The sequence below is a fragment of the Scyliorhinus torazame genome, chromosome 3, assembly GCF_047496885.1.
Source record: "Scyliorhinus torazame isolate Kashiwa2021f chromosome 3, sScyTor2.1, whole genome shotgun sequence".
Lineage (NCBI taxonomy): Eukaryota > Metazoa > Chordata > Chondrichthyes > Carcharhiniformes > Scyliorhinidae > Scyliorhinus > Scyliorhinus torazame.
Window position 1 is genome coordinate 222,729,592 of NC_092709.1, and position 23,018 is coordinate 222,752,609.

General features: G+C 49.4%; 1 protein-coding gene across 1 annotated transcript in view; it reads right to left on the reverse strand.

The window, feature by feature from the left end:
• LOC140408956 (cytochrome P450 4V2-like) overlaps positions 1-23,018 on the reverse strand; it is a 72,300-nt gene that overhangs the window by 8,506 nt on the left and 40,776 nt on the right. Inside the window, exons 8-10 of the mRNA XM_072496905.1 lie at positions 14,942-15,044; positions 4,990-5,124; positions 116-295 (exon numbers count right to left, since the gene is read on the reverse strand). Coding sequence (XP_072353006.1) covers positions 116-295; positions 4,990-5,124; positions 14,942-15,044 — 418 coding nt within the window. The remainder of the gene's footprint in view (positions 1-115; positions 296-4,989; positions 5,125-14,941; positions 15,045-23,018) is intronic.

Here is a 23,018-nt window from a genome sequence, read left to right on the forward strand (position 1 = left end):
AAGCAGCATGGTTCTGTTAAAAACGTGGTTTATACTTATTCACATATCACTGCACTGGGCTTCCAAATGTATTGGACTCTAGCAGGAGGTTTCTTCTACTATAAGGCATACGTACCTATGCAGTTTCGTATTCCAGCAGAAAATGGAATGAATGCAAATGAATGAATTCTACTTGAATTCTCCTGTGAAAATCGCTCTGGCCTAAACTCCTCAGGATCTGAGAAATACTTGGGATCCCTGTGTAGGACATAAGGAATTATCATAGCGTTGACTCCTTTGGGTATCTTAAAGCCACCTGAAAGACAGAAGTTGAATAATATAACACTGATTGAAACCTTGAAAATATCCACTAATGAGCTACCCTTCAGAAAATGTTACGGAGAAATTAAAATCGTTATAGGGTGGTTAGTAGGTTTTCGGTAAACAAAAATGACAAAGTAAGATGCTATCCTGAGGCTAGCAAATGGAGTCTTATTGAACGATCACGATACAGATGCAGTCTATGGTCATTTTTGTTTCCTTTTCAGGTCATGAATCTTTTCTTGGAATCTTTTCCAGGTTCGATCCCGGCCACTGTCGGTGTAGAGTTTGCACATTCTCTCCGTGTTAGCGTGGCTTTCGTTCCCACAACCCAAAGATGTGCAGAGTACGTGGATTGGACACGCTAAATTACCCCTGAACTGGAAAAAATGAATTGGGTACTCTAAATTTATTTTTTAAAATAATATTTTGGAGTTGGGTTGGAGGGGACGGGTTGGAGGGGACGGGTTGGAGGGGACGGGTTGGAGGGGACGGGTTGGAGGGGACGGGTTGGAGGGGACGGGTTGGAGGTGTTGGGTTGTTGGGGACGGGTTAGAGGGGTTGGGGTGGAGGGGTTGGGGTGGAGGGGTTGGGTTGTTGGGGACGGGTTAGAGGGGTTGGGGTGGAGGGGTTGGGGTGGAGGGGTTGGGTTGTTGGGGACGGGTTAGAGGGGTTGGGGTGGAGGGGTTGGGTTGGAGGGGTTGGGTTGGAGGGGACGGGTTAGAGGGGTTGGGGTGGAGGGGTTGGGGTGGAGGGGTTGGGTTGGAGGGGACGGGTTAGAGGGGTTGGGTTAGAGGGGTTGGGTTGGAGGGGACGGGTTGGAGGGGACAGATTAGAGGGGTTGGGTTGGAGGGGACGGGTTGGAGGGGACGGGTTGGAGGGGACGGGTTGGAGGGGACGGGTTGGAGGGGACGGGTTGGAGGGGACGGGTTGGAGGGGACGGGTTGGAGGGGACGGGTTGGAGGGGACGGGTTGGAGGGGACGGGTTGGAGGGGACGGGTTGGAGGGGACGGGTTGGAGGGGACGGGTTGGAGGGGACGGGTTGGAGGGGACGGGTTGGAGGGGACGGATTAGAGGGGTTGGGTTGGAGGGGACGGGTTGGAGGGGACGGGTTGGAGGGGGCGGGTTGGAGGGGACGGGTTGGAGAGGACGGGTTGGAGGGGACGGGTTGGAGGGGACGGGTTAGAGGGGTTGGATTAGAGGGGACGGGTTGGAGGGGACAGGTTGGAGGGATTGGGTTGGAGGGGATGGGTTGGAGGGGTTGGGTTGGAGGGGACGGGTTGGAGGGGACGGGTTGGAGGGGACGGGTTGGAGGGGACGGGTTGGAGGGGACGGGTTGGAGGGGACGGGTTGGAGGGGACGGGTTGGAGTGGAGGGGACGTGTTAGAGGGGTTGGGTTGGAGGGGACGGGTTGGAGGGGACGGGTTGGAGGGGACGGGTTGGAGGGGACGGGTTGGAGGGGACGGGTTGGAGGGGGCGGGTTGGAGTGGAGGGGACGTGTTAGAGGGGTTGGGTTGGAGGGGACGGGTTGGGTTGGAGGGGACGGGTTGGAGGGGACGGGTTGGGTACACCAGTTATGCACACGCCTGGGCATTAGTCCAAAATTCAGAGCCATAAATGGCAGCAGAGCCATTCAAACCCTGCACTCTCTGACACATAAGCAGGGTTGCTACAAGTTAACCAAAGTTCACTGCCACCAAGCAGTTTATAACAGTAATATAAATTTGGCACCATATGATCCCATTGCATGTCAACTGAATCCTCCAATATACCACAGCTTTGTTACACATCATCAAGTATTCCTTTTTAAGATGGTGACATCACGAATCTGCAAATCATTTTTTCCAAAGAAACGCAGACAAGATGATTTGATAGCACTTGTGGCTAAATTCACAATTTCTGGCCATATCACTGGCTAAACTCGAATGTTCTCCAATCGTTCAGCTGGACTATCTTATTGAAGAGAGTTGAATAACTCAGGGATAAATCCAGTCCATCAACTCGGTGGTGTCTACTGGCTAGTCAGAGAGGTATTATATCCCAAGGAGAGGTTGGCAACCCAGTTTATCCTAGACTTCAGTCCCAAAAAAAATCTGGTGCTCTGTAAAATAGGCAACCAATTTTCTAGCAGTTGAAACGTGTTACCAGCATTAACTAATTTCACTCCCCTTGTGTTTGCAGACATAATTCTTGGCAAAGTTTGAAAGAACTTTGTTTGAACAGGATGACGAGAGCCCTGCATAGTATGTGTGACCTATGGCATCGCTGTTTAATTGCTGTCTCATTTAAATATTAGACAGGTGCCAAGTGAGAAGTATCCAATATAACAGACACTTACCCACTGCCCAAAACATAAGAAAGTCCAGGCTTGGATGTCCTTCTCTAGGCACTACACTAGAATCATAGAATTCCTACGGTGCAGAGGGAGGCTATTTGGCCCATCAAGTCTGCGCCGACCTTCTGAAAGAGCACCCTGCCTAGGCCCACTCCCCAACCCTAACCCCGTAACCCCGCCTCACTGACACATCTTTGGCTAGCTGCAGTTCACAATATAACTTGACAGAAAATGTTTATAAAGAAGTGAAATTAAAACACAATTTAAAAGACAACACAGCCACGGTCGAGAATCAAAGTAGAAGGCATTTCAATCTATACTTCACTTATCAGATGTAGTTTTGCAGCTTCAACAAAATAGTTCAGCTACATTACTCAATGGAACAAATATTGACCTTAGGAAAAGATAAAAGTCCTGTTTATCCCAATGTGAAGTCAGTATTTGCACAGGGTTAATGGAGTGTACGGAATAAAGGAACATCAGCACAGATTTATACAAAACATTTCTAAAGTGATCTTGAAATGCAGCCACCCCCTTTTCATTATTTTATTCATGGTCAACCAATCCTAGTCACCCATTACCTTTGTCGTCTTCATGTCCCATTGGCTGTTGTGCATGAACAATTTCAATTTTAAAATCCTGGCCCTTATCTTCAAATATGTCCATGACCTCGCTCCACTCTATCTGAGTAAACTGCCCCAATCATACATCTCTACCAGCACCCTCTGCCCTCTCCCCCCAGTCATACGTCTCTGCCAGCACCCTCTGCCCTCTCCCCCCAGTCATACGTCTCTGCCAGCACCCTCTGCCCTCTCCCCCCAGTCATACGTCTCTGCCAGCACCCTCTGCCCTCTCCCCCCAGTCATACGTCTCTGCCAGCATCCTCTGCCCTCTACCCCCAGTCATACGTCTCTGTCAACACCCTCTGCCCTCTCCCCCCAGTCATACGTCTCTGCCAGCATCCTCTGCCCTCTCCCTCCAGTCATACGTCTCTGCCAGCACCCTCTGCCCTCTCCCCCCAGTCATACGTCTCTGCCAGCATCCTCTGCCCTCCCCCCCAGTCATACGTCTCTGCCAGCATCCTCTGCCCTCTCCCTCCAGTCATACGTCTCTGCCAGCACCCTCTGCCCTCCCTCCCCAGTCATACGTCTCTGCCAGCACCCTCTGCCCCCCCCCAGTCATACGTCTCTGCCAGCACCCTCTGCCCTCTCCCTCCAGTCATCCGTCTCTGCCAGCACCCTCTGCCCTCCCTCCCCAGTCATACGTCTCTGCCAGCACCCTCTGCCCTCTCCCCCCAGTCATACGTCTCTGCCAGCATCCTCTGCCCTCCCCCCCAGTCATACGTCTCTGCCAGCATCCTCTGCCCTCTCCCTCCAGTCATCCGTCTCTGCCAGCACCCTCTGCCCTCCCTCCCCAGTCATACGTCTCTGCCAGCACCCTCTTCCCTCCCTCCCCAGTCATACGTCTCTGCCAGCACCCTCTGCCCTCCCTCCCCAGTCATACGTCTCTGCCAGCACCCTCTGCCCCCCCCCCCCAGTCATACGTCTCTGCCAGCACCCTCTGCCCCCCCCCCAGTCATACGTCTCTGCCAGCACCCTCTGCCCTCTCAGTCATTTCAAAACACTTCTTCCTCGGTTTTACCATTCATACTCTCCTCTGTTGCATGAATCAGTGAATTTCCTGGGAATTCTCCTCTTCCATCATCATTGACAGAGCGTGTAAATGGGGCTCCTGCTATCTTCCTATTGAAGTTAAGGTGACGCCGCACACAGCATAATTCATAATATGAAACGAGTTAAGTGCAGACAATTTTTTTATACTGCTTTCAAAAAATAAAAAAATAAAAATAAAAAAAATAAATAAAAATCGCTGAACAGATTCACCTACAGATATTGGCGAGAAGGCTGTACCTGCTTCTCACTGCGAAAACTGTCACGAAGAGAGCAAAAGAGGTGCCCGAGCACAGAGAGGGCACCAGAGGAACAAAGGGGGAACAAAGGGCACCTCCGCTCATCACGCGCTTCCCTATCCTTGACGAGTTCCAGGTGGCTGCCCACAACAGCAGACTGTATGGCCAGATATGCATCACAGATCCCCTGAGTGGTCTCTGCAGATCCCCATGCACATAGTTAGAGACGCACTGTGCTATTTCATAATTATGAAAACAAGCAGTTAAAGACATTTTTGCTACTTTGCTTGGAAATAGTGGCTGCCCTACTAGTCCAGGGAGCTATAAACCAGTCAACTTAAATATTTCAGGAGGAAAAATAATGGAATTCCTGTTCCGAGTGATAAATTACACCTACTCTCCATTACTTCAAAAAGGGTAAAAGGATAAAAACTGCCGCGCTTACCCACATAGCATTCCTCAAGCAAAGTACGGCCAAATATTGGAACAGAAGGGAACAGTCGCAGAGATTCCTTAATAACACACAGAAGATACTGGAGTTTCGTCAGATCGTCCATCGTAGCAGGGCGGTCAGAATTACCTGAGGAAAAGTGTCATCAAATCAAAAAAGTGAATCTTCAGACAAATAAACAAACTACAGAAATATTTGTAGATCACATCAATATTAACAATAACATTCTGCTTTTCTATTATTAATATTGCCCTTGGAGGGGAGTGAAAGGATTGCATTGCGGGTTGGGGGAGGAGACGAAGAAGGAAGACCAAAAGTGGGACAGGGGAAGAGGAAGTGTCATGTCACATTCTCAACGGTCAAGCAAGTTGATCAGGCTAAATCCTCCCCCTCTGAATCCATATTGTTTACCAGGTTATTATTGAACCTATAACCGTCAAGGTTATTCTACATAACAAATCTGTTTTAATTATCTCAATGAAGGATAATTATTTCAATGCAATTTACTGGAACAAACAACAACATTTTACTTGCCTTTCTAGTTACTTGCTGTGCCTACATATCGGCGTGGATTCCCCCAATGCCACTACATCTTTCCTCATCTAAGGATACCAAAATGGTGCACAATACTCAAGGTGCGGTCTCACCAATGGCTTGTACAGTTGCAACAATTTACCTTTATACGCTATTCCTTTTGCTATAAATGCCAGCATTCCATTCACATTATTTATTATCTGCTGTACCTGCATGCTAGCTTTCTGCGACTCAAGAATGAGACCCCCCCCCCACCCCCCCCAATCCCTCTGCAACAGAGCGCCCCAAAATCTCTCCCCATTTGGACAATAGGTTGCATTCCCGGGGAATTCTGGTGGCGACATGTAGGTGGAGGTCGCACGTTGGGTGGCTACTGCTGAAGTCTTTGTTTTTTGGGTCTTCATGCACGGTCTCAGGGATATTTTTTGGATGAGTTGGTGTGGGAAGTCCTAAGGAGTGGATCGAATGTCGAAGTTCCAGAAGAAAGGTCTGGGAAGAAAGGGGGCGAGCAAAAGTCCACCAGCGAGTGCTGCTGTGAGTCCGACAGGAGGAAAGTTGACGGGGGCTGGTTTGTCAGGTGGGGCCGCTCCCCTCACAGTTGAAACTCTGGCCTAGGTGGTGTCGGGGCAGTTTGAAAGGCTGAATGCCAAACATTTAGAGGTGCTTCAGAGCGAGATGATGGTTTTGCTTAAAGAATGGGTGGAGGAGGTGCTTGCTCCAATAAAGGTGGCATTAACAAAGACGTTCGTCAATGTGCGGGAGCAAGGGGAGAAGGTGAAAGGGTGGAGGAAACATTGATGCAACATAGCGACCAGTTCACCTGGATGGGTGAGGAGCTGCGGGCGGTGGAGGACCTGGAGAACATGTTAAGGAGGCAAAATTTGAGGATTGTCGGTTTGACTGAGGGGCTGGAGGGCCAGAAGTCGACTGAGCATTTTGTGAATATGTTCGCCAAGTTGATGGACGTGAAGTCGGAAGGTGTCAGTATACATATATATCCAGGTCTTATGGCGGAGCTGGCGAGAAGGTGGGTGGACAGGTGAAGGTGGCACTGTACCGCAGTGTGGGGAGGTTCAGAGTGGTTTACCCAGCGAAGCTGAGAGTGACTCATAACTCAAAGGACTTTTATTTTGAAATGGCGGAGGTGGTGGAGGCGTTCGTGAAGGCTGAAGGACTGGGACTGAGATGCGAGTTGGGATTAGGATTTGGAGGAGGTGGACTGGGAAAGGTTTTCTTTGAGCTTTTAGGAATGGGGGGAGTTTTGTTGGCCCCGTCGGAGAGCGAGAAGGCACTGGCTGGGCTTAGGAGGGAGATGGGTGGAGCTGACCCGTGAAGATTTTTACACCCGAGGGATCGGTTGTATTCATTTTTTTCTCCCAGCACACAAGGTGTTCTTAAGGTTTGACTTTTTGTGGTGGGAAAGGTGCTGTTGGCCGTAGTTAAGAGGGCAGAGTATTCGGCAATTGTGACCTTGGATCACGCTCCACACTGGATGGACGTGGTGCTGGAGAAGGGGTTGGCGGAGAAGGCGGGGTGGAGGATGGTTGTGTGGTTGTTGGAGTTTCTGTGATAAGGTGGGGAAGGTAACTGAGGAGTATGTATAGGGGAGGTCTCACGGTTGGTTGTTTGAGGGCTTTGAAGGCAGTTGTGAGGGGGGGGTGGGGGAGGTGATCCTGTTTAAGGCAAAGGTGGATAGGGAGGAGAGGGAAGACCGTCAACGGTTGATAGAAGAGATTTTGGAGGTGGAAGGGAGGTACGCAGGGGACCTGGATTGGGCTTCCTGGCAAAGAGAAAGGAGCTGCAGGCGAGGTTCGACCTGCTGTCCAGGGGGAAAGCGGTGTGTCGGCTGATAAGGGTGAGGGAGGCTGTCTATGAGTACGGGGAGAAGGCAGGTCATATGTTGGCAGGTGAGCTTCGTTAGTTCAGATTAGGGATAGGACGGGGGGTGGGGGGGTTGGTGGTGGCCCAGAGCAGATTAACAAGGTGTCTGAGATGTTTTACAGGGACTTGTACAAGTCGGAGCCACCAGATGATGAGCGGGAAATGAGGGAGTTTTTGGAGAGGTTAAATTGCCCAAGGTTGGGTGACAGGGAGAAGGCGGGGCAGAAGAAGTGAAGGCGGCAATCAGAAAGATGCAAATGGGGAAGGCAGCGGGGCCGGATGGGTTCCCAGGGGAATTTTACAAAAAATGTAAGGATAAGCTGGCGCCGTTGCTGGTGGAAATGTTTGAGGACACGGTAGTCAGGGGGGGGTCCTGCCGAAAACAATGGGACAGACCAGCATCTCGTTGCTGCTAAGGATGGAGTGTGGGTCATAAAGGCAGAGAAGACGGGAGTCGGGTGGGGGTTAGGCCTCCCAAATCTGATGTAGTATTACTGGGCGGCGAATGCAGAGAAGGTTCTGGGATGGAATAGGAAGGCTATGTGGGTAAGGATGGAGTCGGGCTCATGTAGGGGGTTGGGTAAGGGTAGGAAAACTGATGGCGGGAGTGCCGGGAAGGGCTGGCGGTATGTTTTTATAAGCCATGTTGGTTGGGGTTTGTATTCGGGGGGGATGCTGGTTATTTTGTTGTGGGTTCTGTTGGATGTTGTTGTTGAAAAGTGTTAAAATTATAAATGCCTCAATGAAATATTTTCTAAAAAAAATATTTTAGATTGGGAGCGTGGTCGGGGGGGGGTGACAATCGGGAAATCACGGATTTGAGCCAGGGTGGATGGATGTGAGGTTCCTGGGAGGGGAGGAGAGAGGGATTAGGGATATGAAGAGTTTGATTCTGAGAGAGCGGTTTGGGAGCTGAATGAGAAGCTGGAGTTGGTGTGGGGGGAGAGTTTCCAGCACATGCAAGTGCGGCACTTCGTGAGGAGGATCTTCCCGACCTTCCCAATATCACCTGTCTCCTCAATGCTGAAGGAGGTGCTGTCAGTGGGGGAGTTGGTGAGGGGGGGGAGGGGGGGGGGGGGTCATCCCGGTGAGTCATGGGGGGATCTTGGAAGAGAATAAGGTGTCCATGGAGGGGGTAAAGGCTAAGTGGAAGGATGATTTGGGGGCAGCGTTGGAGGAGGGTTTGTGGGTGAGATGTTGAGGAAGGTGAATGCCTTGACTTCATGTGTGATGTACAGGGCGCACCTGACGAAGTCAAGGTTGAGCCGGCTAATTGAGGGGGTGGAGGATATGTGTGAGTGGTGTGGGAGGGGTCCTGCGAATCATATGCCAATGTACTGGTCTTTCCTGAAGCTGGAAAGGTTTTGGATGTGGAGCCCGGTCCCCTGGAAGCCATATTCGGGGTGTTGGGCCGGCCGGAGTTGCAGACAGGTGCGGAGACAGATGTTTTAGCCTTCACCTCGCTGATCGCTCGCAAGCGGGTCTTGTTGGGGTGGAGCTCAGCTTCTCCACCCTGTGCCTCGGTGTGGCGGGAGGACCTGCTGGGGTTCTTAGTCCTGGGGAAAGTGAAATTTGCTCTAAGGGGGCGAATGATAGGTTCCACGAAAGCTGCAGCTTGTTCATTCTGCATTTTGGAGAGTTGGTTACCATTGACAGCTGAGGGGGTGGTTGGAGGATTTAATGTGTTGGGTGGGTTATTGTTGTTGTAAAATGTAAAGAGTTGAAAATTTGGAATAAAAATATCTTTAAAAAAAAATAAGTTGCCTTCCCATTTTTCCAACCAAAATGCATGATCTCACACTTATCCATGTTAAACTCCATCTGCCACATTTTGGTTCACTCTCCTAACCTATCTATATTCATTTGTAAGGTTCTTATTTCCTCTTTGCAACTTACTGTCCCACCTATTTTTGTGTCATCTGCAAATTTGTCTATAGAACCTTCTATCCCTGCATCCAAGTCGTTTATGTAGATTGTAAATAGCCTCGGCCCAAGGTCCGAACCCGGTGGCACCCGATTAGTTACATCTTGCTATCCAGAAAAAGACCCATTTATCCCGACTCTTTGTCTTCTGTCCATCAGCCAGTCTTCTATCCAAGCTGATAAGGTATCCTGAATCCCATGTGGTCCAGATCAAACGCCTTCCGGAAGTCCAGGTATCCTACATCTACAGGATCCTCATTATCCACTCTGCTTGTTGCGTCTTCAAAGAACTCTCGCAAATTAGTCAAACATGATTTATCCTTCATAAAGCCATGCTGACCCTGATGGATTGCATTTTGACTTTCCAAATGTCCTGATATTACTTCCTTGATAATTGATTCAAACAATTTCCCAATAACAGATGTTAAACTAACTGGTCTGGAATTTCCCACATTCTGCCTCCTTCCCTTTGAATAGGGCGTAACATTAGCATTTTTCCAATCCACTGTAACCTTTCCCGTGTCCAGGGAATTTTGGAATATTATAATCAATGGATCCACCATCTCCACTGCCACTTTCTTCAACACCCTAGCATGTAGGCCATCAGGCCAAGGGGACTTGTCTGCCCTCAATCCCAATAGTTTGTTGAGTACCATTTCCCTATTGATGTTGGTTGTAAGTTCCTCCCTTTCTATTACCTCTGATTTGCCTGTTATCATAGAACCATAGAATTTGCAGTGCGGAAGGAGGCCATTCGGCCTATCGACTCTGCACTGGCCCTTGGAAAGAGCATCCTACTTAAGCCCACACCTCCACCCTAACCCCGCAACCCAGTAACCCCACCTAACCTTTTCGGGCACGAAGGACAATTTATCATGGCCAATCCACCTAACCTGCACATCTCTGGACTGTGGGAGGAAACCGGAGCACCCCACGCACACACAGGGAGAATATGCAGACACCGCACAGACAGTGACCCAAGCCGGGAATCGAACCTGATAGGAATGGTTCCGATAGGAATGGTACTAAAGTCCTCCACCGTGAAAACTGAGAACTGAGAATCCAGCCCATTAATCTTTTGTGTTTCATGTACCAGAACATCCAGTTCTGGAACATCTCTCGCCATTTAAATAATATACTGATTTCCTATACAAACAATTATTCAGTTATAAGCCACTTTAGGAGCATCCCAAGACATTACATAACTTTAAGTTGTTTATTTTGGTGATATATTAGCATCCCTGGACATGTTTAGAAAAGTAGCACCAATCACACTGAGATGTTTTTAAAAAAATTTCACCTGGGATAGTATCACTGGCAAAGCCAGCATTGATGGCCCATTCCTAATTAGGTGGTGATGAGCTACCTATTTGAACCGCTGCAGTCCATGTGATATAGGCACAACCACAGTGCTTTCAGGAAGGGAGCTCCAGGAGTTTGACTCAATGACAGTGAAGGACCAGTGATATAGTTCCAAGTCAAAATTGGTGTGCCACCCTGAGGGGAACTTGCAGATAGTTTTCCAATGCATCTGCCACCCTCGTGTCCTTGCAGTTGTTGAGAGATCAATAGTTTGGAAGGTGTTGTCAAAGGAGCCTTGGTGAGTTGCTGCAGTGCATCTTGTAAATGGTACACACTTTGCGTCGGCAGTGGATATTTACAAGTCAGGATGGTGTATAGCTTGGAGGAGAGCTTCCATGTGGCAATGCTCCCATGCGACTGCTGTTCTTGACCTTTTAGGGGGTAGAGGTCACTGGTTCACTTGAAGGAACCTTGGAAAGCTGCAGCAATGCACTTTGCAGATTGTAGACACTGCTGCCACTGTGCACTGGTGGCAGAGGGACTGGATGTTCAAGGTGGTGTACAAGGTGCCAATCAAGCTACTTGCTTTGCCCTGGATAGTGTTGATCTTCTTTAGAGTTCTTGAGCTGCACTCATCCTGGCAAGTGGAGAGTATCACGTTTGATAAAATTTCCCATGGTAGGTTGATGGAAAAAGTGAAGTCGTATGGGGTTCAGGGTGTACTAGCTAGATGGATAAAGAACTGGCTGGGCAACAGGAGACAGAGAGTAGTGGTGGAAGGGAGTGTCTCAAAATGGAGAAAGGTGACTAGTAGTGTTCCACAGGGATCCGTGCTCGGACCACTGTTGTTTGTGATATACATAAATGATCTGGACGAAGGTATAGGTGGTCTGATTAGCAAGTTTGCAGATGATACTAAGATTGGTGGAGTTGCAGATAGCGAGGAGGACTGTCAGAGAACACAGCAAAATATAGATAGATTGGAGAGTTGGGCAGAGAAATGGCAGACGGCGTTCAATCCAGGCAAATGCGAGGTGATGCATTTTGGAAGATCTAATTCAAGAGCGGGCTATACGTCAATGGAAGAGTCCTGGGGAAAATTGATGTACAGAGAGATCTGGGAGTTCAGGTCCATTGTACCCTGAAGGTGGCAACGCAGGTCGATAGAGTGGTCAAAAAGGCATACAGCATGCTTGCCTTCATCGGACGGGATATTGAGTACAAGAGTCGGCAGGTCATGTTACAGTTGTATAGGACTTTGAAAAATGAAAATGAATGAAATGAAAATCGCTTATTGTCATAAGTAGGCTTCAAATGAAGTTACTGTGAAAAGCCCCTAGTCGCCACATTCCGGCACCTGTGCGGGGAGGCTGTTACGGGAATCGAACCGTGCTGCTGGCCTGCCCTGGTCTGCTTTCAAAGCCAGCGATTTAGCCCTGTGCTAAACAGCCCCTGTTTGGTTAGGCCACATTTGGAATGCTGCGTACAGTTCTGGTCGCCACATTACCAGAAGGATGTGGATGCTTTAGAGAGGGTGCAGAGGAGATTCACCAGGATGTTGCCTGGTATGGAGGGTGCTAGCTATGAAGAAAGGTTGAGTAGATTAGGATTGTTTTCGTTGGAAAGACGGAGGTTGAGGGGGGACCTGATTGAGGTCTACAAAATTATGAGAGTTATGGACAGGGTGGATAGCAACAAGCTTTTTCCAGGAGTGGGGGTGTCAATTACAAGGGGTCACAATTTCAAGGTGAGAATGAGAAAGTTTAAGGGAGATGTGCGTGGAAAGTTGTTTACGCAGAGGGTGGTGGGTGCCTGGAACGCGTTGCCAGCGGAGGTGGTAGAGGCGGGCACGATTGCATCATTTAAGATGCATCTAGACAGGTATATGAACGGGCGGGGAACAGAGGGAAGTAGATCCTTGGAAAATAGAAGACAGGTTTAGATAAAGGATCTGGATTGGCGCAGGCTGGGAGGGCCGAAGGGCCTGTTCCTGTGCTGTAATTTTCTTTGTTCATTGTTCACATACTTGACTTGTGCCTTGTAGATGATGGACAGATTTGGGGAGTCAGGAGGTGCATTACTCGCTGCAGAATTCCTAGCCTTGACCTGCTCTTGTAGTCGCAATATTTATATGGCTGGTTCAATTTAAATATGATAACCTGAAGGATTTTGAAAGTGGGGGTATTTAGCATTGGTAATGGCAGTGAATGTCAAGAGAAAATGGAGAGGTTCTCTATTGTTGGAGATGGTCATAGTCTGGCACTTGCATAGTATGAATTTTACTTGCTCACTTATTTGTACAAGCCTGAATGGCGTTCAGTACTTGCTGCATTTGGACATGGACTACTTTAGTATCTGAGGAGTGGCGAATGGTGCTGAACAATGTGCAGTAATCTGTGAACATCCCACTTCTGGCCTTATGATGGAAGGTCATTGATGAAGCTGCTGTAGATGGTTGGGCCTAGGACACTACCCTGAGGAACTCCTGCAGTGATGTTTCGGTAGTGAAATGATTGACCTCCAACAACCAAAACCATCTTCCCTTGTGCTGGGTATGACTCCAAACAGTGGTGGATTTTCCAATAGTTTCTAGGGCTCCTCGTTTCCACATTCAATCAAATGTTGTCTTGATGTCAAGATCAGTCACTTGCATCTCACAACTGGAACCCATCTCTTTTGTCCACATTTGGACTGGGACTGAAAATTAGACCTGGAGCCGAGTGGCTCTGGTGGAACCCAAACTGTGCATCAGAGAGCAGGTTATCACCTAGTAAATAAGCACGAGGGCACTCTCAATGACACCCTCCATCACTTTGCTGATGAACAAATAGACTGACGGGACTGATTGGTGGGATTAGATTTACCCTGCTTTTCATAGAAAGGACATAGGAACAGAGAAATTAGGAGCAGAAGTAGACAATTCAGGCCCTGCTCCGACATTCAATCAGATCATGGCTGATCTCTTCCTGGTCTCAAATCCACCTCCATACCTGTCTCCCATATCCCTTTAACCCATTTTAAAATCAAAGAAAAATCTATCTATCTTCTTCTTGAAACCATTTAATGACTCTGATTCCACCGCACTATGGGGCAGCGAGTTCCACAAATACACCACCCTCTGCAAGAAGTAGTTCCTCCTTATCTCAGTTCTTAATCCATCTCCTCTCAACCTATATATGTGACCTCTCATTCTAGATTGCCCTACAAAGGGAAACATTTGGTCTACGTTTGCTTTATGAATCCCTTTTAGTATTTTACATACCTTGATCAAATCCCCTCTCATTCTTCTAAACTCCAATGAATACAAACCCAAATCTCTCCTCATACGTCAACCCTTTCATCCCCGAAGTCAATCTGGTGAATCTCCTCTGAACTGCCGCCAATGTCACCACATCCTTCCTCAAATAAGGAGTCCAAAACTGGACACAATACTCCAGAGAATACACTCACCAACACCCTACAAAATTGCAACAACACTTCTCTATTTTTATGCTCCAGTCCTTTTATAATAAATGCTAACATTCCATTTGCCTTTTTAATTACATGCTGTACCTGCACACTGACTTTCTACGATTCATGAACAAAGACACTCAGATCCTTCTGCCCAGATGCTTCTTTCCATTTAAATAATAATTTGCCTTTTTATTTTATCAGCCAAAATGGAAAACCTCACACTTATCTACAATAAACTCCATCTGCCACATTTTGGCCCAATCTCCTAGCCTATCTATATCCGTCTGTAAAATCTTTATCTCCTCTTCACGGTTTGCTTTCCCACCTATTTTAGCATCATCCACAAATTTTGCTCTGTTACACTCTGTCCCTGCTTGCAGATCATTTATATAGATGGAGAACAGTTGTGGTCCAAGGACTGGCCCTAGTTAGTTACAGTTCACCAGCCAGAGAAGGGTCCATTTATCTCAATCCTCTACTTTCTGTCAGTCATCTAATCCTCAATCCAATCTAGTACTCTACCCCCAAACCGCTACGATCTCACCTTCTGGATCAGCCTTTTATGCGGCACCTTGTCCTAGGCATATCTGGACAATCTTTCACATCATCCGTGTTGTAGTTGCACTAGAACTGTTTGCTTCTGGCCACTGCTAGTTTTGACTCACAAGTCTTCAGTATAAAGCCAAGATTTTGCAGCGCCTAAAGCCTTTCCAGGATCCAGTGCCTTCAGCCATTTCTTGATATTACGTGGACTACTAATACGTCAACATTTTAGATATTTCTGAAATATGTATTTTCATTTAAAGCACCTTGGTGAATTAAACGAAGGCACTTAAGTCCCTTAAAACCTTACCGAAAACATCATCCAACTCTTCATGTACTTTCTTCAGTGCATCCGGATGGGACCCCAAGAGGTAAAGGGCCCAGTTTATTGCAGCGGCTGTAGTATCATGGCCCTGATGGCAAAAACAATGCAATATGTTCAAACCTTTGCACTTAGTCATTTTTCCACAGACCGGTACAATGTGTCATCACCATCACCTGAACAGACTAATAGAAAGCAGCTGTTCCCACTGTTGAGATCAAACATAGGAGCTCTCTGGTGAATTAACATGGTTTGATTTGACTTTGTCTGAAAACTGAGATGATTATTGTCACTAAAGTAAAAGAGGTCTGTTCTTTAATCACCAATTTGCCCTGAATGATTTCTTTCTTTTATTACCGATTGTTCCAGTTATATTGAAATTATTTATTGAGGTAAACACATACCTCAGGATCAATTTACAATTTAGAAGTACCTTAGAAAATGTCTGAAGTGTTGGGTATACCGGGTCTGCGAGGACTGCATTTGTGCAGCAGTGAGAGAGAGACAGGCTTCCAACACTTGAAGAAATGCAACTCAATTTTATTGAACTCTTAACTACCATACATACTTTAACTATGGGTTGACACTATGCTGACTTGACTGGAGACCTGAGGCTAACCTAACCAGACTATCTTACTACCACATGGTGTATGTTCTAGTTGCTGCTCATGGGCTGTGACTGTCTCAGAGGCTGGGTCAGGGGTCGCCTGCACTTGAACAGGCGGAACTGCCTCCAATGTAGAGGTCGGTAAAAGAACTGGCAGATCGGTGGCCTTGTGGAAGGGCGCGTCCTGAGGAACCAGCATGCGAGGCGGGACATCACGTTCAGGTGGCGGGCGTGGAAGTAGCCGCAGTGCCCGCCTATTACGCCGAAGAAAGGAGCCATCATGCATGTGAACGAGGAACGATCTCGGGGTCACTCGCTTAACCACCACAGCCGTGGCAGACCAGCCACCGTCAGGTAGCTGAACACGAACTCGGTCAGCAGGAGCCAGAGCAGGGAGATCTGTGGCGTGGGCGTCGTACGCCAACTTGCATTGAGCCCGAGACTGTTGCATCCTCTGCAGGACCGGAAAATTGTCAAGGTCCGGGATGTGGATAGCCGGCACCGTCATCCGTAGTGTGCGGTTCATTAGCAGCTGTGCTGGGGACAGGCCAGCGGACAAAGGAGTCGCCCGATAGGCTAACAGCGCCAGGTTAAAATCCGAACCCGAATCAGCAGCTTTGCACAACAATCGTTTTACAATGTGGACCCCCTTTTCAGCTTTCCCATTCGACTGGGGGTAGTGGGGGTTTGAAGTGACGTGTGTAAAATTGTACAGCCAGGCAAAATCCGTCCACTCCTGGCTGAAGAAACAAGAGCCATTATCAGTCATAACTGTAAGTGGAATGCCATGACGGGCAAAAGTCTCTTTGCATGCCTTGATGACTGTTGCTGATGTGAGGTCAGTCAGTCTGACCACCTCGGGGTAGTTGGAAAAGTAGTCCACGAGGAGGACATAATCTTGGCCCTTTGCACGAAAGAGGTCAATACCAACTTTGGACCATGGGGAGGACACCAGTTCATGCGGCTGTAGAGTCTCTTTGGGCTGAGCCAGCTGGAACCTTTGACACGTTGGGCAATTGAGGACCGTGCTGGCGATATCCTGACTGATGCCTGGCCAATATACTGTCTCTCGGCCTCAATGCGACACTTTTCGACCCCCAGGTGACCCTCGTGGATTTGGCCGAGGCCCAGCTTTCGCATGCTCTGTGGGATTACTATCCTGTCCAGCTTCATTAATATGCCGTCCACTACTGCTAGATCGTCCTTTACATTATAAAACTGGGGGCACTGCCCCTTTTGCCAACCATCTGTGAGATGTCACCTTACCCGCTGGAGTAAAGGATTCCTGGCCGTCTCCTGACAAATTTGCACGACCCTTTCATTGGTGGCCGGAAAGTTGGATGCACAAAACTTCACCTGAGCGTCTATTTGACAGACAAAGTCCGACTGCTCACACGGCGTGGTAATGGATCTAGAGAGTTTGTCGTCCACAATGCACTCTTTGCCTGGGGTGTAGACCAGGTCGAAATAGTAGCGGCGGAGTTTGAGGAGGATACGTTGTAGCCATGGCATCAAATTATTGAGGTCTTTTTGGATGATGTGAACCAATGGCCTGTGGTCTGTCTCGACCGTGAATTCGGGGAGTCCATACACTTAATCATGGAATTTGTCAATCCCTGTGAGGAGGCCCAGGCATTCTTTTTCAGTCTGAGCGTATCGTTGCTCAGTAGGTGTCATGGCTCTAGAGGCATGTGCGACTGGGGCCCAGGAGGAGGATTCGTCCCGCTGGAGGAGTACTGCCCCAATGCCAGCCTGGCTCGTGCTGGTGGAGATCTTCGTCTCCTTGGCGGAGTCGAAAAACGCCAGTACAGGGGCCTTGGTGAGTTTCGCCCTGAGGTCACGGCACTCTTGCTCATGAGCGGGGAGCCACTGGAAGTCCATAGTTTTTTTGACAAGATTGCGGAGAGCTGTGGTGTGAGATGCAAGGTTGGGGATAAACTTCCCAAGGAAATTAACATTCCCTAGGAAGCCGAGGACCACCTTCTTGTCCTACGTGGTCTTCATGGCGTTGATCGGCGACACCTTGTCTGCATCTGGCTGCACACCGAACTGCGAAATATGGTCGCCAAGGAACTTTATTTCTGCTTGACCGAACGAGCATTTGGCTCTATTGAGTTGGAGGCCATGCTCGTGGATCCTGTGGAACACTCGCTTGAGGCGATCGATGTGCTCCTGAGGAGTTCTGACCAGATAATAATATCATCGACGTACACTTGCACCCCCTCGATGCCCTCCATCATTTGCTCCATTATGCGGTGGAACACTTCCGAGGCGGAGATGATGCCAAAGGGCATCCAGTTGTAACAGTAGCGACCGAACGGGGTGTTAAATGTACACAACTTTCGACTGGACGCATCCAGCTGTATTTGCCAAAACCCCTTGGAGACATCCAGCTTCGTGAAAAACTTGGCGTGAGCCATTTCGCTGGTGAGCTCTTCTCGTTTAGGTACAGGGTAGTGTTCCCTCATGATGTTACTGTTCAAATCTTTGGGGCCGATACAAATGCAAAGTTCCCCTGACGGTTTTTTGACACAGACCATGGAGCTAACCCAGTCCGTGGGTTCAGTGACCTCAGAAATGACGCCCTGGTCCTGGAGATCCTGCAGCTGTTGCTTGAGGCGGTCCTTAAGGGGTGCCGGCACCCGACGCGGTGCATGAACCACAGGTGTGGCATTCGGCTGCAGCAGTATCTTGTATCGGTAAGGTAGTGTACCCATACATTCAACGACGCTGTGGTATTGTGCTATGATGTCATCTAATTGGGCTTGGAAGTTGACATCTGGCGAGGCTGTTGCCTCTGCGGACGACATGGTGTGAACCACTGCACAAGATGCAGGCACGAGCACTGAGCAGGGAAGCTATGTTGCTTCCTACAATTTCAAAACGCAGGGTTGCTTTTGAAGAACGATGGGATACCGCAAGCTGGCAAGAGCCACTGGCAGCAATGGCATTGCCATTGTAGTCGAGGAGCTGGCAGGCCGGTGGAAGAATGCTCGGCTTGACGCGGATTGTGTCAAAGTCAGACTTTGAAATGAGGTTCGCTGAAGCGCCGGTGTCCAGACTGAAGCGTATGCGAGCCTTGTTGACCGTAAGGGTGGCACACCACTAGTCGTCCTGGTCAATGCTCATCACTGGGAGCTGTTTCACCTTCTTCGCTGAAAGCATCGTATGCTTGGTGATGATGCCCACCCGGAATGGGGATGTGAGGCCCTCGGTGTCGGAATCTGGAACCATGTCGGAGTCGGAGTCTGCAACGGGTTGCTGTACTGACCGGACATTCCTAGCTGCGACTGGGATCGCTGTGTATTGGGCAGTTGGGCATATCTGCACAGGGCTGCGTAGTGGCCAAGCTTGCCACACTGGAGACAGCGTCGGGATTTTGCGGGACATTGCCGCTTTAAATGGGCGGAGCAACAGTTGTTGCACTTCATGGCGCCGACGTCAGGACGCTCCGTGCGCCACCGCGCATGCGCGGTGCGGTCGAACGATGTGCGCACCTGTGCAGTTCGGTCGTCGGCCTCGCCGTCCCCTTGGTCGTGGCGCGCATGCGCAGGAGGCCGGGAAAAGCACGTGAAATGGCCGCCCTCATCCAGACTCAGGCCCTGGAGCTGTTTTACGGCCTGCACCCGCTCCGCATCGTGGGGGCCTTGCCGCGCCATCTCTGCCGCCTTGATATGTGAGTACCGGTTGTTATCGTGCTCGTGGAGGACGCAGGATTCGTTGGCGTTGGTAAGGGTGAGCTGCTTAACTTTAAGGAGCTGCTGGCGAAGGGGATCGGAATGGACCCCGAAAACGATCTGGTCGCGGATCATGGAGTCGGAAGTGGAGCCGTAGTTGCAGGACTGCGCGAGAATACGGAGATGGGTTAAGAAGGACTGAAAAGGGTCATCCTTACCCTGCACCCTCTGCTGGAACACATAGCGTTCAAAGCTCTCGTTGACTTCGATGTCACAGTGGCTGTCGAACTTCAGCAGGACTGTTTTAAACTTTGTCTTGTCCTCGCCTTCAGCAAAGGTGAGGGAGTTGAAGATATGGATAGCGTGGTCCCCGGCTGTAGAGAGGAAGAGAGCGATCTTCCTGGCATCCGATCCGGTTTTGAGGTTGGTGGCGTCAAGATACAGCTGGAACTTCTGCTTGAAAATCTTCCAGTTAGCACCGAGGTTGCCGGCGATGCGGAGCTGCGGGGGAGGGCGGCGCTGTCCATGTTACCGGATGGCTGATCGCTGGTCAAAAGCAGACTATCTCAAGGTAGGTCCGTCAAACTCGAGCATGACTCACTGGTACCATGATGTGTTGGGTATGCCGGGTCTGCGAGGACTGCGTTTACTGCAGCAGTGAGAGAGACAGGCTTGCAACATTTGACGAAATGCAACTCGATTTTATTGAACTCTTAACTACCATACATACTTTAACTGTGGGTTGACACTATGCTGACTTGACTGGAGACCTGAGGCTAACCTGACCAGACTATCTTACTACCACATGGTGGATGTTCTAGTTGCTGCTCACAGGCTCTGACTGTCTCAGAGGCTGCATCCCAAGAGAGCGGGAAACTAGTGCCCTCTGGCTTTATAGTGGTCGTGTCCTGTCTGGTGATTGGCTGCTGTGTTTTGTGTGTTCACTGGTCATCCTGTGTGTCAATCACTGCCTGTCTGTGCACCATCATATACTTGTGTGTATATTATGACAATGTCAATCAGATATTTCATGGCCAACAATGAAAAGACCTTTCCTTTAAAAAAAACACATTGCATTCACATTAAACATAGGCATCACAACCAGGACAGCAGGAAAATTTAGAAACAATGAAGGTTTTATGAAGCAAAGAGTTAGGAATGTGTTAAATTAATATAATAAAGAGAGAGAATTCGAGGAATGCACAGAATGGCAGGGCAAGCACGTCATCTCTGCTTTTCCTAAATTCCATGTTGCCTTCATCTCACAGAGTCAAAGAATTGCTTCGGCAGGGAAGACGGCCATTCGGCCCATCATGTGTGTGCTGGGTCCCCAAAGGATTATTTACCAATTTACTATCCCCTCACCTTCTCCCCGTAGCTCTGTACATTCTTCCTTTTCGGGTAACAATCCAATTCTCTCTGGAATGGCTCGATTGAACCTATCGCCACCGCACTCTCAGGTAGCGCATTCCAGATCTTCGCCACTCATGTGTGAAAAGTTTCTGCTCATCTTCATTGCTTCTGTTGCCAATTACCTTAAATCTGTACACTCTGATTTTCAATCCTTTCACCAATGGGGCAGCACGGCGCCACAGTGGTTAGAACTGCTGCCTCACAGCTGCAGGGTCCCGGGTTCAATTCCAGCCTTGCGACACTGCCTGTGTGGAGTTTGCACTTTGTCCCCGTGTCTGCGTGGACTGGCCATGCTAAATTTCCCCTTAGTGTCCAAACTTTAAATGAGGTTACTGGGTTACGCGGATTGGGTGGAGGCGTGGGCTAAATAGGGTGCTGGGCAGACTCGATGGGCCGAATGGCCTCCTTCTGCACTGTAAATTCTATGATTCTAATGGAAATAGTTTCTCTCTATTTATGGGCGGCATGGTGGCATAGTGGTTATCACTGCTGCCTCGCAGCACAAGGAACACAGGTTCAATTCCGACCTCGGTTGACTATCTGTGTGGAGTTTGTACTTTCTCCCCGTGTCTGTGTGGGTTTCCTTCGGAAACTCCTTGGTCAGTCCAGTGGCGATGGCAATGTTGAAGATCTGGAGGCAGTTTCGGGAGTATTTTAGGTTGGGAACGGGGTCTGGGAATGCCGATTAGGCGGGAATCATGGTTTTGAGCCGGGGAGGATGGATGCGAGGTACCGGCGATGGGAAGAGAAGCGGTTTAAGGAGATGACAGATATGTTTCAAGGTGGGTGGTTTGCGAGCTTGGAAGAGCTGAGCGAGTTTGGGCTGGCGTGGGGCGAACATTTCAAGTCTATGCTGCTGCAGGACTTTGCGAGGAAGGTCTTCCAGACATTCCCGATAGTGCCTGCCTCCCCGCTCTTGGAGGTGGTGCTGTCAATGGGGGGGGGTTGGAGAGGGGGGGTCATCTTGGCGATTTACAGGAGGATTTTTAGAGGAGGATGGGGTGTCTATGCAGGGGGTTAAGGCAAAGTGGGAGGAAGAGCTGGGGACAGCACTGGAGGAGGTATTGTGGTATCATAGTTTCCCTACAGTGCAGGAAGTGACCATTCAGCCCATCAAGTCAGCACTGGCTCTTGGAAAGAGCCCACTACTTAAGCCTACGCCTCCACCCTATCCCCATAATCCAGTAACCCCACCTAACCTTTTTGACACTAAGGGCCAATCCACCTAACCTGCACATCTTTGGACTGTGGGAGGAAACCGGAGCACCCGGAGGAAACTACGCAGACACGGGGCGAAAGTGCAAACTCCACACAGACAGTCACCCGAGGCCATATTTGAACCCGGGTCCCTAGAGTTGTGAGGCAGCAGTTCTAACCACCGTGCCGCCCCTGGTGTGAGGTGCTGCGGAGGGTCAACGCCTCGACTTTGTGTGCGAGGCCGGGCCTGATACAGCTGAAGGTAGTATACAGGGCACACTTTACAAAGTCTATGATGAGCTGGCTTTTCGAGGGGGTGAAGGATGTCTGTCAGCAACGTGGGAGGGGTCTCGCAAACCATGTACATATGTTTCGGGCCTGCCCGAAGCTGGAAAGCTTTTGTAGGACGGTTTCAGGGGTTCTGCATGGATGTGGAGCCCGGCCCCCAGAAGCCATATCCGGGGTCTTGGACCAGCCAGAGCTGCAGCCAGGGCAGGGGCAGATGTTTCAGTCTTTCCCTCACTGATTGTTCACAGGCGGGTCTTGTTGGGGTGGAGCTCAGCATCTCCACCCTGTGCCTCGGTGTGGCGGGGGGATCTGTTGGAGTTTCTGGCCCTGGAGAAGGTGAAATTTCATCTGCGGGGAGGGGGAGGAGGAGGAGGAGTGATGGGTCCTACAATAGTTGTAGATAGCACTGCTGCCTCACAATGCCAGGGATCCGGGTTCAATTCTGGCCTTGGACTGTCTGTGCGCGGTTTTCACTTTCTCCCCGTGTGTGCGTGGGTTTCCTCCGGGTGCTCCGATTTCCTCCCACAGTCCAAAGATGTGCAGGTTAGGTGGATTGGCCATGCCAAAATTGCCCTTAGTGTCCAATGGTTAGGTGGGGGTATGGGGATAGGCTGGGGGAGTGGGCCTAGGTGGTGCTCTTTCAGAGAGTCGGTGCAGACCTGATAGGCTGAATGGCCTCTTTCTGCACCGTAGGTACGCTATAATTTACGCTTTTCAAGCCCCGTATGATTTTGAATACTTCCATCAAATCTTCTCTCAACCTTCTCTTCTTCAAGGAAAGCAGTCCAACATCTCCAATCTATCTAATGATGATGATAATCTTTATTGTCACAAGTAGGCATACATAACACTGCAATGAAGTTACTGTGAAAAGCCCCTGATC